At 38.4% G+C, this 15,601-nt stretch overlaps 1 protein-coding gene across 2 annotated transcripts in view; it reads left to right on the top strand.

The window, feature by feature from the left end:
* The window catches only part of LOC142750501 (gamma-aminobutyric acid receptor subunit alpha-2-like), a 159,544-nt gene that overhangs the window by 37,860 nt on the left and 106,083 nt on the right, over positions 1–15,601 (top strand). For both annotated transcript variants that reach the window (XM_075859504.1, XM_075859512.1), the window contains one exon: positions 5,823–5,890. In XM_075859504.1, the coding sequence (XP_075715619.1) occupies positions 5,823–5,890 (68 nt within the window). The remainder of the gene's footprint in view (positions 1–5,822; positions 5,891–15,601) is intronic.

The raw sequence follows: 15,601 nt of genomic DNA, 5'->3' as shown, positions 1-15,601 counted from the left end.
CTGTTAGCTGTCTGCTATCACATAAGCATTGTAGTATGGCCTCTGACTGAATGTAATGCAGATAATTCAAAGGACCCCCAGCCTTTACAAAACGGCTCGTCAGAATTGCTTTTGGTGATGGATGAAGTAATATCATGTTTGAACAATTAGCTTCAGTTTAATATTATTATGCTCTATTACATTGTTGTGGAGGGTTACTACCTAATTTATACAGAACGCTAATGGGCAGCTGGTCCCAAAGAAGGTGGTTGTTATTTTTTATTTGAATGTTTTTTGTTTTTTTTACTTCTTAATACCTGCTTTGTTTCTAGATTATCTTTAGCTATAAAAACATAATAGGAATACTAATTCTAGTCTGTACAAACCACCTTCTGCATGGAGTGATTTTTCATCCACTGCAATTGACAACGAGCAATCTTAATGATAATTGGCTTTAGTACATTAGCAAAATGATCATTAATAACAGATAAAAATGATTATTGTTCAGAAACTCTATGACATTCTTAAAAATAGTGCATTGGCTGGCAGTTGCTATTGTTTAATCATGTCAGGTAATGGCTGGTCTTCGGAGTCATGGGCATTCACGAATATTCACGAGTTGTAGGTGCGCTTTATTCACTCATCCGAATCGATGACAGATCTAAGTGTTCAAATGATGATGAAACAATCGACCTTCAATGAAATTACTGAACATGAATCAATGGCAGTTATGTGCGAAAGGAAAAAACGAACTATACGGCTAAATTAGCTATGAAATGGACTGTTTATTCAGGCCTCAAGGCTTTGTTCAACCAATAAAGATGTCATCAAAGGATTAAGTGAGTCCTAATGTGAGTACTTTCTGCACAGTACTAGTGTGCTAGTAACGACTACTGCAAGGAAATCACTGGCATCTTTCTATGAAGCTTAGCAAATATATAACAAAAAAAAACATGTTAGTTGCTCACTTGGCCACTGTTCTTAGATATATCATCCACATAGGGCTATAACAGATATTTACTGTATGGCCAGTATTATGCACTTACAATGTATACTATGCTATAATATACTCTTCGCATCAGATGTTGCACATAGAATGTCTTCCATTTTCCATTGGTCTACTATTTAGCCTTTTCAAGTGCATCATAGTGGTAACTGGCATATTACAAGCCTTACTGATCCACTAAACCAAAAGCACAAAGCTTGTAAATGTAGAGCTTATAAAAAGAGCTGCTAATATCATCCTCACAGATGTGTGTAATTGTTTCAGGAGATTCTCAGAGCTGGCGACAAGTCAGATAAAGTAGTGATTAGAGATGAGTGGAAAGTTTTGCCAGGCTGTTTGTTCGGTTCGGCATAAATATAACATTTTTAGAGTAAAATTACAAAACTAAATCGCCATTCAAGAGTTTTGTATGAAATCATGTGACTCATAACACAACCCTACTATAAAAGTCAGCAGTAGAAACACCAGCAATCTCATATTCCCAGCCAGCTATATACTATTCTCTTTTCCTTTCATACCAGGCCGTTTCCCACCGATATATATTCTACCACACAAAGAAATTGGAACAGCTGGTCCAAGTACATCTTCTAAAGTCAGCTGTGAAAATGGTTGGGTTAGGGAACAAGAGCTGCAACTAGGATAGGGGTTGAAATATTTGTAGTAAACTATAATTTATGGGCCTATGAACCAGACGTTGGCCCTAGGAACAGTGGTTATTTCAGTCCCACTCCTACTGATTCTCATCAGTTGCGCCTTCTCATCCTTTCTAAGTATTTTACCACTCTACTAAAGATTGTAGTAATGCTGTTAAATACAGTTTGAACATAAGCCTTAAACCTATAATATTGTAAATATTGTTATATAAAATGTTGCTTACATCTTTAACAGAGTTCATAGACTCGATTGTTACTTGATTTTGTCCATTGGTCTGGTGAAAGAAGCATGCTTTACCACCAAAGCTAGAGGGTGAAGCCACCACAAAATGTATAGATGTTAAAATGTTTTCACTATACATATCCATCTTTATGGTACATGTAACCTCTGTACTTACTGGAAACACAGTGCACTTGCAACGTAGCATGCAATTTCATAGCATTTACTAGAGAGGTCAATGATCTCTATTATGGCAACCAATCTTCCTGACAGGATCTGTGCTTTTCTTTATTGGGTGAAATGCTATGCCCTAGAATGTTTACAGAGGATCCAACCTTTGAATACCGGTAGCGGACCTCCTTGCAGGAAAATGTTGACCGTTTTTTATATTTGTAAGGTGCCTTGATCATAAACATATTGATTTCTAATGATTGGCCGCTTACATTCATGACCAAAATATATAGCCTGTTATATAGCCATTCATTTATTAATCTCTTATCAATAGGCTACGTGTTTTAGTAAGGCTAAACTGAAATCAATTAATAATGAATATAATTTATCAGATTCATACATTCTGCATGTAAGAAACAAGATCAATGGGTGCTGTTAAAAATGTTGGTTCTTTTATGCAGAAATACAAGGGTATATATATATAAGGATGTTTTCAATATCTATCAAATCTAGAATATATAGGATAACCTATATAATGAAATTCAAATAGTTAATATTTCTGCACATGGGCCATTCACACCAAGTATAATAATAATGAGGATTGAATGATCATTTTATCTTATAGTATGCAACTTCTATGCAAAGTTATAGATATTCTAGGTTTGCACCCTCTAGGGTTTAATATAGGAATGTAAAATTTCAATGATCAGTTTCCCTGACTGCTTTATTAATTGGCTTCTGACTGCTACTTGACTTTGGTCATGTCTCGAGTAAATTATTCATCAAAATATGTAGCTAGATGGATATGAGATAGATAGATAGATAGATAGATAGATAGATAGATAGATAGATAGATTGATAGATAGATAGATAGATAGATAGATAGATAGATAGATAGATAGATAGATAGATAGATAGATAGATAGATAGATAGATAGATAGATAGATAGATAGATAGATACAGTGTATTCGAAAAGTTTTCAGACCCATTTACTTTTTTCACATTTTGTTATGTTGAGGCCTTGTGCTAAAATAAAAAAAAAATCACGTTTTTCCCATCATCCTGCACTCGATAACCCATAATAAAAAAGGGAAAACAGAATTTTAGAAATTTTTGCAAATGTATTAAAAATGAAAACCTCACATTTCATATGGACATAAGTATTCAGACCCTTTGCTATGACACTTGAAATTTAGCTCTGGGGGGACTCACATTTCCCTAGATCATCTTTGAAATGTTTCTACGCCTTGATTGGAGTTCATCTGTGATAAATTCATTTGATTGGACATGATTGGGAAACACACCCCTGTCTATATAAGGTCTAATAGCTGACAATGCATATCAGAGCAAAAACCAAGCCATGAGGAGGAAAGAATTGCCTGTAAAGCTCAGGGACAGAATTGTGTGGAGGCACGGATCTGGAGAAGGGTACAAAAAAAAATTCTGCTGCACTGAAAGCTCCCAAGAGCACAGCGGCCTCCATAATTCTTAAATCGAAGAATCAGGACTCTAATTGGAGCTGGCCACCCCCCCAAAATAAGTAGTTGGTCGAGAATTGCCTTGGTAAGAAAGGTGACCAATGACCCAATGATGAGCTCCAAAGATCCTGTGTGCAGATGGGAGAAACTTCCAGAAGGTCAACCATCACTGCACCACTCCATCAATCTGGGCTCTAAGATTCTGTGGTCTGATAAAAACAAGATTGAACTTTTTTACCTAAATTCTAAGCGTCATGTCTGGAGGAAACCAGGCACTGCTTATCAGCTGCCCAATACCATCACCTGCCCAATACCACCCCTACAGTGAAGCATGGTGGTGTCATGCTGTGGGAGTGTTTTTCAGCGGCTGGGACAGGGAGACTGGTCAGGGTTGAGGGAAAGATGAATGGAGCAAAGTACAGAGATATTCTTAATGAAAACCTGATCCAGAGTGCTCTGGACCTCTGACTGGGCTGAAGGTTCACCTTCCAACAAGACAATGACCCTAAGCACACAAGACAAGCCAAGACAACACATGTGTGACTTAGAGTCAACCCTGTGAATGTCCTTGAGTGGCCCAGCCAGGGTCCTGACTTGAACCCAATCGAACATATCTGGAGAGACCTCAAAATGGATGTCCACCGATGGTCCCCATCCAACCTCACAGAGCTTGAGAGGATCTGCAGAGAAGAATGGCAGGAAATCCCCAAATTCAGGTGTGCAAACCTTGTGGCATCATAAACAACAAGACTGGAGACTGTTTTTGCTGCCAAAGGTGCTTCAGCTAAGCAGTGAGAAAAGGGTCCAAATATTTATGTCAATGCAATATTTTAGTTTTTCCTTTTTTAAGAAATCAGCAAAGATTATTAATATTCTGTTGTCACTTTGTCATTATGGCAGAATTATGGGGAAAAACTTGATTTTTTTTTATTTTAACACAAGGCCTTCAACATAACAAAATGTGAAAAAATTGAAAGGGTCTGAAGACTTTCCAAGTGCATTGTAGATAGATAGATTCTATCTATCATCTATCTATCTATCTATCTATCTATCTATCTATCTATCTATCTATCTATCTATCTATCTCATATCTATCTATCTCATATCTATCTCTCTATCTATCTATCTATCTATCTATCTATCTATCTATCTATCTATCTATCTATCTATCTATCTATCTATCTATCTATCTATCTATCTATCTATCTATCTATCTATCTATCTATCTATCTATCCATCTTTGCCATCATATGTTCTTTAATAAAACAAACTTATTTAAAGGAATAGTGTCGCCAGAAAAACATGTTTTGTTTTTTTTAATTAAACATTTAGTGTGTAGGTGATTAAACATTGTTCAAATTTTTTTTATTTTTTTCACGAGTCAGGAAATATTATAAATTGGATTCAATTGGATTCAAATTTATAGTATTTACCATTTCTGGTCACTAGATGGAGCCATTCCCAAAATTGCAGCATTGCATGTGGTAAAGCAACCACATAGCTTTTCTGCTGCAAAATTGGGTAAAAAGCCCTCGCTCTAGTGAGCTCTCAGCATCCCCCCCTCCTTTATCCTGGCTAGTGCCGGGATAAACGAGGGGTTTGAACGGTCTAACCTCCTACACTGTGTGTCGCCATTTTTTGAGCTAACACACAGTGTAGTAGGTTTACATACAGTAGTAAACACACACAAACACGAACATACATTGAAATCTCTTACCTGCTCCTGCCGCCGCGGCTCCCTCCGGCCCGTCCGCTCCGTCTGCTGCCGCTGGTCCAAGTGCACAAGTCCGGAAGCCGCGACCGGAAGTAGTAATATTACTGTCCGGCCGCGACTTCCGGTCCACAGGAAAATGGCGCCGGACGGCGCCAATTTCAAGTTGGACTGTGTGGGAGCAGCGCATGCGCAGTTCCCACACAGACGCCGTACACACAAGTGAATGGGACGGGAGCCGTTCGCAGTCCCTATGGGACTGTGGCTGCCGTATTCCATGTCTGTATGTGTCGTTAATCGACACACACAGAAATGGAACAAAAAATGGCAGCCCCCATAGGGAAGAAAAAGTGTAAAAATAAGAAAAAGTAAAACACAAACACACAAATAAATATAAACATTTTTAATAAAGCACTAACATCTTGAACATATGAAAAAATTTTCTGTGATGACACTGTTCCTTTAAATCCTGTAATTTTAATAAAACTAGGAAGTCATACAATACATGTCTAAAAACAATAGTGCTGCTGCTGATGATATATTTTACACCTCTCTACGATTTTCAATGTTTTTAAATTGCCATTGTATTATTTTATATTCCAGACCGAATAACAGAGGTCCACACTGATATCTATGTGACAAGTTTTGGACCTGTCTCTGACACAGATATGGTAAGTTATTATATATTTATATTCTTTCTGTAGTAGGACTCCCAACTTTTGCCACCTTTACTAAGCTAATGATAATTTTGTTATGCAGTTGTTTATCTAAATGTTCATGGTAATAATATATGTACAGTAGGTGAAAAATTGCCTAAAACTGGCATATCTCTCTATTTTAGCAGGGCCTGAGAATTATGAATGTATAAACTGTCTTCCAGATAGTGAATTAACAACCCTAGTTAGTAAAACATGAATGAGGCAGGTTGCATGTTGAATCTTTTGTTTCTACCGGAGATATCAAAAATATTGGACAGCTGTTCAGTCCTGGTCTACTGAAAGCAGATGCATGTTTGGCCAACAATTATCATATGATTATAAATCCTTAGCTATTTGTAAAAGGTTTTTGTTTTCTTTGCAGTAAAAAAGACTTTAATGGCATCTCCATCAATTGTAGCATCTCCATCAATTGTATCATAGTTACATAGTATGATTGAAAAAATACATGTGTCTATCAACAGGGCCGGCTCCAGGTTTATGTGGGCCCTTGGACGACACAGACTTAGTGGGCCCCTTTGCGGGGGAAATAATAGCGGTAGTAAAATGGCAGAAAACGTCACTTTTGCCCCCATATAGAAGTTAGGCCATGGAAAGATACACAACCCCCCTGTAGTTAGCAGCCCCACCTCCCCCTTGTAGATAGTGCAATACAGCCCCCCTGTAGATAGTGCCATATGGGCCCCCCTGTAGATATTACCATACAGCCCCGCTGTAGATATTACCATACAGCCCCCCTGTAGATAGCACCATACAGTCCCACTGTAGTTAGTGCCAAACAGCCCACCTGTAGATAGCGCCATGCTTCCCCCTGTAGATAGCGCAATATGGCCCCCCTGTAGATAGCGCCATATGCCAAATGTAGATAGTGCCTTACAGTTCCCCCTGTAGATGGCGCCATACAGCCCCCCTGTAGATAGCGCCATATAGCTCCCCCATAGATAGCAACATACAGCTCCCCCTGTAGATAGCGCCACACAGCCCCCCTCCTGTAGAGTAGATAGCGCTATATAGCGACCCCCTCTTGTTGATAGCGCCATATAGCGACCCCCAAACAAATAAAACAAAAAAACTCACCTAGGCCCCATTCCCGCGACGAACTGAGTGAATCAACGCTGTCGGGATCCTTATGAAGGCCGGCGTCATGCAGTGACATCATCACGTCGGCCTGCGCAGGGATCCCGTCCCTGTGCCTGATAGGCTGCAAGGCCGAACGTTGCCTGTAGCATAGTAAATGGCAGAGTAGGGAGCGTCGCTACCACTGTAGCAGCCATAGCGGAGCCTCGGGGCATGGGGGGGGGGCCGTCACGGGCCGCCTCATGCTGCGGGTCCCATAGCAGCCGCTATAGCTGCTAGAGTGGTAGTTAAGCCACTGGCTTCTAGACAGGGGCTCCCTCTAAATGCAGAATCCCCGGCAGGAGAGTCGGCAACGCTCTGGCCGGCGATTCCATTCCTGGAGCCATGACGGCAGAATCAGTACCCGGCGGCCCAGTGGGCCATCCCTAAGGGTAGTGGGCACCGGCCCGGGTTTGCTGGGTGCTGGCGCCGACCCTGTCTATCAATTTTTCCCAGGGGAGAGTAGATTATGTGTATGAATAGAAGAGAAATGTATAAATCTTAGAACAATGTTTCCTCTATTGATACCCTTTTTTTTTTTTAGCAGTTTGCAATAAGTCTTCGTAAATTAATTTGTTTCATTCATTTAATTTTTCAATGATATTAAGTTCGACTAAATGAGTTATCATAGTACATAAAACATAACGCCATGTTGGAAGTTGAGGTTGAGTCTTTTTAAGGCATGCCTGTTTAATGGTAATAGGTAAAATATTGAACTTTTGCTTGAAACTAAAACCCCAAAAATTCATAAGGAATCAGACATGTTTATATTTATATCACTTTGTGAGAAGGCCATAACCATTGCTAAAGTCCTTCACTCACTCCTTACTATTTAGATATCATCTGCTTTCCTATTCTTGTATTCAATACTGCAGTGCTCCCATTAGGATTAAGAGCTTAATGGCGATGTAGCCTCTTAGGTCTTTTTCTGCCTAAATCCGTCCACTACTGGCAACACATACAGTATGTAAGTCATGTAGCTGTTTGCAATCCCTCTGAACATACATTGAACAGTCCATCTGATAAATTCAACAGGGATGTTATAAGCTTCCTTTGTCAAGTGATTATTATAAATCCTTATGATATAAACATGACTTAGTTAAATGTACAAATATTAAACTCATAGGCCCTGTTCACACAGAGTATTTTGACAAGCTTTTTGGCACGGAAACCGCTCCGCAAAACTCGTCAAAAACCGGCTCAAAATGCCTCCCGTTGATTTCAATGGGAGGCGAGGGCAGTTTTACCGCTCGCGGAAGAAAGAAGGGACATCAATTGGAGGCAGAGAAAGCGTATTTCGCTGAGTTTTTTTGACCGTAGGACTCAATGGGCGCGAGTGAAAAACACGGGGAAAATCGCGGCAAATGCCGTGCAGGAAGGTCAAAAGCTGCCTCAAAATCCCAAACGGAATTTTGAGGCAGAATTTTCCTCCTGCAAAAAACTCTGTGTGAACACAGCCTATGTATTGCAAAATAAGAAATTAATTAAGAATAAGAAATGGAAAGAGTAAAGCTGGGTTCACACACCCTATTTACGGACGTAATTCGGGCGTTTTAACCTCGAATTACGTCCGAAAATACGGCACCAAAGCGTCGGCAAACATCTGCCCATTCATTTGAATGGGCATTACGATGTTCTGTGCCGACGGTAATTTTTTTTATGCGTCGCTGTCAAAAGACGGCGCGTAAAAAAGACCCCCGCGTCAAAGAAGTGCCTGTCATTTTTTGAGACGTAATTGGAGCTGTTTTCCATTGACACCATGGAAAAACAGCTCCAATTACGTCCTTAATGGACGCAGCGAAATGCACCTGCACTTGCCATTTCTTCTGAAATTCCGGAGCTGTTTTCTCCTGAAAACAGCTCCGTAATTTCAGCTGTAACGGAGGTGCTGTGTGAACATACCCTTAGGGTCATTTTTATACCATAGAAGGTAAATGGATCCTGAGTACCCCTCTCAACAATAAAGTAAAGTGAATTCCAATGCACCAGTTTAAAGTGCAGAATGTCACTCTTTAGTCCATGTGAGCAAGATAATAAAAAGGCAATGTTTCGGCATCACAGGACCCTTCTCAAGGCTTTGAAAGGTCCTGCAAAGCTGAAAGCTGGCCTTCTTATTGTCTTGCTCGTATGGATTAATAAAGAGTGGCATTCTAAACTTTGGACCGATTAATAATAAATTTTTATACCACCACATCATTGTTAAACGTGGTTGGACTGCCAAATGCTCTTTCATGTATTTCCATTTATAGAAGCATTTCTCAATTTCCCCTGACTATACCGTCTGTGCTTTATCACGTTGCATAAGGTATACTTAGAAATTACATTTTCTACAGATGTGCTGCTGAAAAGTGTAAAATGATTCCCATCTTCAATATTTGTCTCAAGAATCTGAGATGTTATGGAAAATGTAAGCATGTTTGGTGTGAAACACAAATGTTCTGCTTCCTCTGCACAACCTGAAAAAACTCCAGTAAATGTATTCTGCTCATTCCACTTTCAATATAGAACATTTTATCTTGTTTTTAATTCTACCCATTACATTGTGGACTTTCTTCAAATGTGCATTCGCTGCAACCACGATTACAACCATGTTCTAAGTAACAAGAACAATTCCTCCGGTGCATTGCATGTGCAATGTATGTAATATAAACCAACAAAGAGAAAGGGCAGTGTCTAGGATAATTTTTTGATTTTCTGCTTGCTTTTTTGAAATCCCCCCTTTCTTTGTACAAATTCAAAACTTTGTTATGGGGGTTGTTTAGTTCAACGACCCCATTTCAGGCTGGTGGACTCCCTGAGGCAAGCTGTGCCGTGTCTTACTGCTGGTTGTGCTGCATATTTGCTGGTCTCTCTGGGGCAACTGCTTTGTACCTTCTCATAGTATATAGCAGTATAGAACACCTATTCAAGTCATTGAGTACCAGTCATGTCCATTGTTCTGAGTCCTAAGTGGGGGACAATTTTTTTAATTAACGCAACATGCCCTTACGAGACATATAACTGGGGTTGCCACATGGGATTAGTAATTTTAGGTACTAATGCAGTTTGATAAATTCTTGGAAGTTTTGGATAATTTAATGGTAATCTGTGAGGCAGAAAACTTTTCACTAATATCTCATACTTACATCTTTATGTATACCTACGCATCTGTATGTAAATTACATTCAAATTTACCATTCAAACAGTATAAACTGGGCAGAGCAAAAGAAAAAAAATACACCTTCACAGATACTAGTAAATTGTCTTTGATAGATATGATAATTATAGGTTTGTGGTAGACCGGCTGAGCAAGAGGGGACAAAAAGTGGTGCTTGACTCTATAATCTTCTGGAGCTACCATATTCTTGCCACTCAGCTGCAGTGATTTTTTTTTTAAGAAAAATTATCCTTCTAACAGTTTGGCTTATAGATTATACATTTTGATTCTGAAGCTAAAGGACAAATTAAATAAGGATATTCAGTCATCAAGTTTAAAGGAAATTAAATATCTACAGGGAATTACAATGTATGTGTTGTGCTTCTTACTGGAGAAGTGGATCCTCTGAGCCACAATCAGTTTGGCTGTAGCTAGATTGGGGTGTGTAGTATAAAGAATCTCCCAGTTCTTTACCATTAACCTCCGCAAGGAGGTACTGATGTTGCCATCTTTCTCTTGACTGTGATGACTTGCTGCAGCGTGATATCACACAACAAATGCCATTGAAAAGTTATTGAAAAACTCAAGATAAGGGATCTTGCCACTGTGTATTTAATGCGTTAAAAGTCAAGGTAAAGACAGCTACGTCTGTATGGACTTTCCTGGTTTGAAATTCTCCCTACACCCCTTAATAGATGCCTAGAGTGGTGTAGTTTCAAAAATGGGGTCACTTCTCAGGGATTTCTTTTATTATTTCACATCAGAGCCTCTGCAATTGTGAACCAATACTTTGTAAGTCGCCAAATTAGGCCTCAATTTCGCATGGAACTCTTTCACGCCTGTGCCCTGTCAAATGTCCAGGCAAAATATTAGTTCCCCATGTAGGGTGATTCTAAAACCGGGAAACACAGCATAATAATTAGAGAGCTGTCTTGTTATGGTGGCACAAGCTGGGCACCACATATTGGCATATCTATGGAAAAAAAAATCAAATTTTCACTCTGCAACATCGAGTGCACACTAATTTCTGCTAAACTCCTGCAGGGTTAACATGCTCACTACACCCCTAGGTGAATACCTTGAGGGGTGTAGTTACCAAAATGGGGTCACTTCTGGGGGGTTTCCACTGTTTTGGTCCCACAGGGGCTTTGCAAATGCTACATAGTGCCCAGAAAGCAATCCGGCAAAATCTGCACTCCAAAAGCCAAATGGCGCTCCTTCCCTTCTTAGCCCTGCCGTGCACACACATAGCAGTTTATGACCACATATGGGGTATTTCGTACTCCAGAGAAGTTGCTCTACAAATGTTGTGGTTCTTTTTTTCGTTTATTTTTTAAAAAAAATGAAAAATTTTCAGCTAAAGCTACGTCTTATTGAAGAAAAAGGATTGCTTTTATTTTCATAGCTGAATTCTAATAAAAGCTATGAAACACCTGTGGGGTGAAAATGCTCACTACACCCCTAGATGAATTCCTCAAGGGGTGTAGTTTCCTAAATGAAGTCACTTTGTGGGCATTTTCACTGTTTTGGTCCCTCAGGGGCTTTGCAAATGCGACATGCTTTTTCTTCTTTAGTCCTTGTGGAAATGAGAAAAAATTAGCTAAACCTACGTTTTCTTTGAAAGAATGTAGATTTTCATTTTCACGGTCTACTTCCAATAATTTCTGCGATAAACCTGTGTGGTCAAAATGCCCACTATACCCCTAGATAGTTTCACAAATGGGGTCTCTTTTGGGGGATTTCCACTGTTTTGGCACCGCAAGAGCCCTTCAAACCTGACATGGTGCCTAAAATATAATATAATCAAAAGCAGGCCCAAAATCCACTAGGTGCTCCTTTGCTTCTGAGGCCTGTGCTTCAGTCCATAAGCACATTAGGGACACACGTGGGATATTTCCTAAAACTGCAGAACCTGGGCAATAAATATTGAGTTGCGTTTGTCTGGTAAAACTTTGTGTTACAAAAAAATTGATTAAAAATGAATTTCTGCAAAAAAATAAAGAAATTTTGCTTTAGTTCCTGTGAAACGTCTAAAGGGTTTGGAAACTTTCTAAATGCTGTTTTGAATACTTTGAGAGGTGAGTTTTCTAAAATGGGGTGATTTATGGGGGTTTCTAATATATAAGGTCCTAAAAGCCACTTCAAAACTGAACTGGCCCCTGAAAAAATTGCCTTTTGAAAAAAAAATAAAAATGTGAGAAATTGCTGCTAAAGTTCTAAGCCTTGTAACATCCTAGAAAAATAAAAGGATGTTCCAAAATCTATGCTAATCTAAAGTAGACATATGGGGGATGTTAATTAGCAACAATTTTGTGTGGTATAACTGCCTAACTTACAAGCAGATACATTTAAATTTAGAAAAATGCTAATTTTTGCAATTTTTCACGAAATTTTGGTGTTTGTCACAATTAAATAGTAAATGTACCGAGCAAATTTTAACAGTAAGATAAAGTCCAATGTGTCACGAGAAAACAGTCTCAGAATCATTGGATAGGTAAAAGCATTCCAAAGTTATTACCACATAAAGTGACACATGTCAGATTGGAAAAATGAGGCTCTGTCAGGAAGATCAAAAGTGGCCAAAGCGGGAAGGGGTTAATAGGCCACCAGGCACGGGTTGCACTGGCAGCCGGATGTGACAAGCCGTGCAGGAGGAGGATATCCACAGGGTATGTCATAAATGTCAGATAGATGCGGGTCCCACCTCTGGGACCCGCATCTATCTCTAGAACGGGGCCCCCTAAATCGCCCGTTCTATCTTACCCGGCTCCACTGTCTTCCGGCCACTTCCTACTTACATGGTTGAGTTACGGAAACAGCGTAACTCGCTGAGCTACGCAGTTTCTCGAACGCCCATAGAACTGAATAGTAGTTCCGGAAACAGCGTAGCATGCTGGGCTGCTTCTGTAACGGACATTCACTACTATGGGAGTTACGGAAACAGCGTAGCTCAGCGAGTTACGCTATTTCTATAACTGATCTATGTATTGCAGTATATTGTACTAGCGATCTAATGATTGCTGGTTCAAGTCCCCTAGGAGAACTAATAAATTGTGTAAAAAAAAAAAAAGTTAGGACTGTAAAAAAAAATTAAAAGTAAAAAAAAAAGACCTTTTCCCATTTTCCCCCAAGCACTATGTAAAAATAAAAAATAAATAAAAATTGGTATCGCTGCATCCTTAAAAGTCTGAAACTATCACAATATAGCATTATTTGACTCACACAGTAAACGGCGTAAAAAAAAATAATTTGAAAACCCCAGAAGCGCTAAAAATAATTAAATAAAAAAAGATAAAAAAATCGTATGTACCAAAAAAATGGTGCTAATAAAAACTACAGCTCGTCCCACAAAAAATAAGCCCTCACACCGCTCAAACGATGGAAAAATATAAGTTATGGCTCTCAGAATGTGGTGAAACTCAACAAATTATTTTTTTTAACCAATAGTTTTTTCTTTGTAAAAGAAGTAAAATATGAATAGTTTTCCTATTTTCTGTTGTCTAAAACCTGGGTGTGTCTTATAGTCAGCTGCGTCTTATAGTCTGAAAAATACAGTATATTGTTTTTGCATTAAAGTACCATATAATAGTTGTGGATTTAATAAATATAAATCTCTTTCAAATCTGAACTTTTTTGATTTCTGAGAATTCCTATATCAGCTGACCAGCTAGAACCTAATATTCATCTTTTCAGTTCTAAGAGTAGCTCATGCTAGTGCGCGCTCCAAATTTCACAAAAAAATAATATCCACACATTTATTTTTCCCAAATAAATGATTTATTCACTAATTTGCATTTAGGACCATAAAAGCTAACCCTTTGACATAGTCAAGCTACTGGATGTCCCTGTATATTGCAGATCCATCTTTGTGGCGAGTACATATGAGTTACGTCCTCCTTGATAACAAACATAGTTTATCATATTAGGCTTTTATTACTTTTTAAGTTTATGAAGAAGCTTTTGTCATGTTCCTAAACACCTATAAAAAGCACAGATATGCGTAGGGTTATCTAGGTCATCAGTCAGCCTGGCATCTACTTTAGAGATACTCATTTATTGACCTCTTCACTTATTTAAATTGATCTACTTAAGGTTTGACTGACGACTGGAAGATTTTTCCTCTCCAGACTAATAGTTTCCACATTAGACAATCTCGGTTATAATGCAGTACTGATTCCCAATATTTGTTGCCTCTCTATCTGTTTTTCATGACTTAGAAGGTGCTGCATTATCTATTGGCAAAATGTATTTAACATTGTCATTTGTTCCTTCAAGAAAGAAGCTTTGTCACAGGATAATACATAGATGTATAATATGAAGTCACTACAGGAGGTGAAAAGACTGATTTATCTTATTCGAAGTTCGAAGAATATTTTGACTATTTACAAGACTGGCAAAGCATGAATAATTTTCAGATGGCTAAATGATTCACATGTAACTACTGATATTATCTTGTGTTCTGGTCTTTTTAGTATTGGTATAGGCATTTACTCGATTCTCAGTGAATTATGAGGTATCATGACATACATCTTCCCAAACAAAGGCCATTGCAGGAGCTGAAGGAGGCATTAAGTATAGCACTGTAACTCCGAGCACAGTCCGGAGCACAAATGGCTGAACTTACAAGAGTAAGACCGCACCCAATTATTGTACACAAGAGAAAGACTGCACCCAATTATTGTACACAAGAGAAAGACCACCCAATTATTGTACACAAGAGAAAGACCACTCAATTATTGTACACTAGAGAAAGACTTCACCCAATTATTGTACACAAGGATTCCGGAGTACAGTCAAGTTTCCATTCTTAGACAGAATGTGGTAAAGGGGTATACTGGGCTTTATAAAAAATGAATAATGGGTTTCATACAGATGTGTCCATAGTTTTTTTTTAATCTATAGATTACATCTATCTATCTATCTATCTATCTATCTATCTATCTATCTATCTATCTATCTATCTATCTATCTATCTATCTATCTATCTATCTATCTATCTATCTATCTATCACCCAGAGAAAAATGTTTTAATTTACATAAATGTTTTGTAAAATATATTTCATATCCTCCCTATCTTCTACAGGCTTCATCATGAGCAGTCACCAGTAATCTCATCTCTGTTATTGGAGCCTACTACATAGATCGTTTTTATGTTGGTTTAACTATTTGTTTTTCTCTTAAATAAATTTGCTATATTATCAGCAAATCTGTGAAGTGCTTCTCTTTTTTGTTCTTAGAAGATTATTCATTTTTAGACTGTTATATTATTTACTTCTTGAAAGATATTTGATATTTAGTTTGGCACTTTAATATTGACATTTTCCTGGTACATTGGATACTTTGTTACAGTTTGTTTCAGTCTACAGAACACTTCTTACTAGGTTTCCTTAAGGGCTTAATCCTTATAATGGGTT

This window comes from Rhinoderma darwinii, chromosome 1 (assembly GCF_050947455.1).
Source record: "Rhinoderma darwinii isolate aRhiDar2 chromosome 1, aRhiDar2.hap1, whole genome shotgun sequence".
In the NCBI taxonomy this organism is placed as follows: domain Eukaryota; kingdom Metazoa; phylum Chordata; class Amphibia; order Anura; family Rhinodermatidae; genus Rhinoderma; species Rhinoderma darwinii.
The sequence above is the reverse complement of the archived record's forward strand: the minus strand, read 5'-3'. Positions and strand labels throughout refer to the sequence as shown.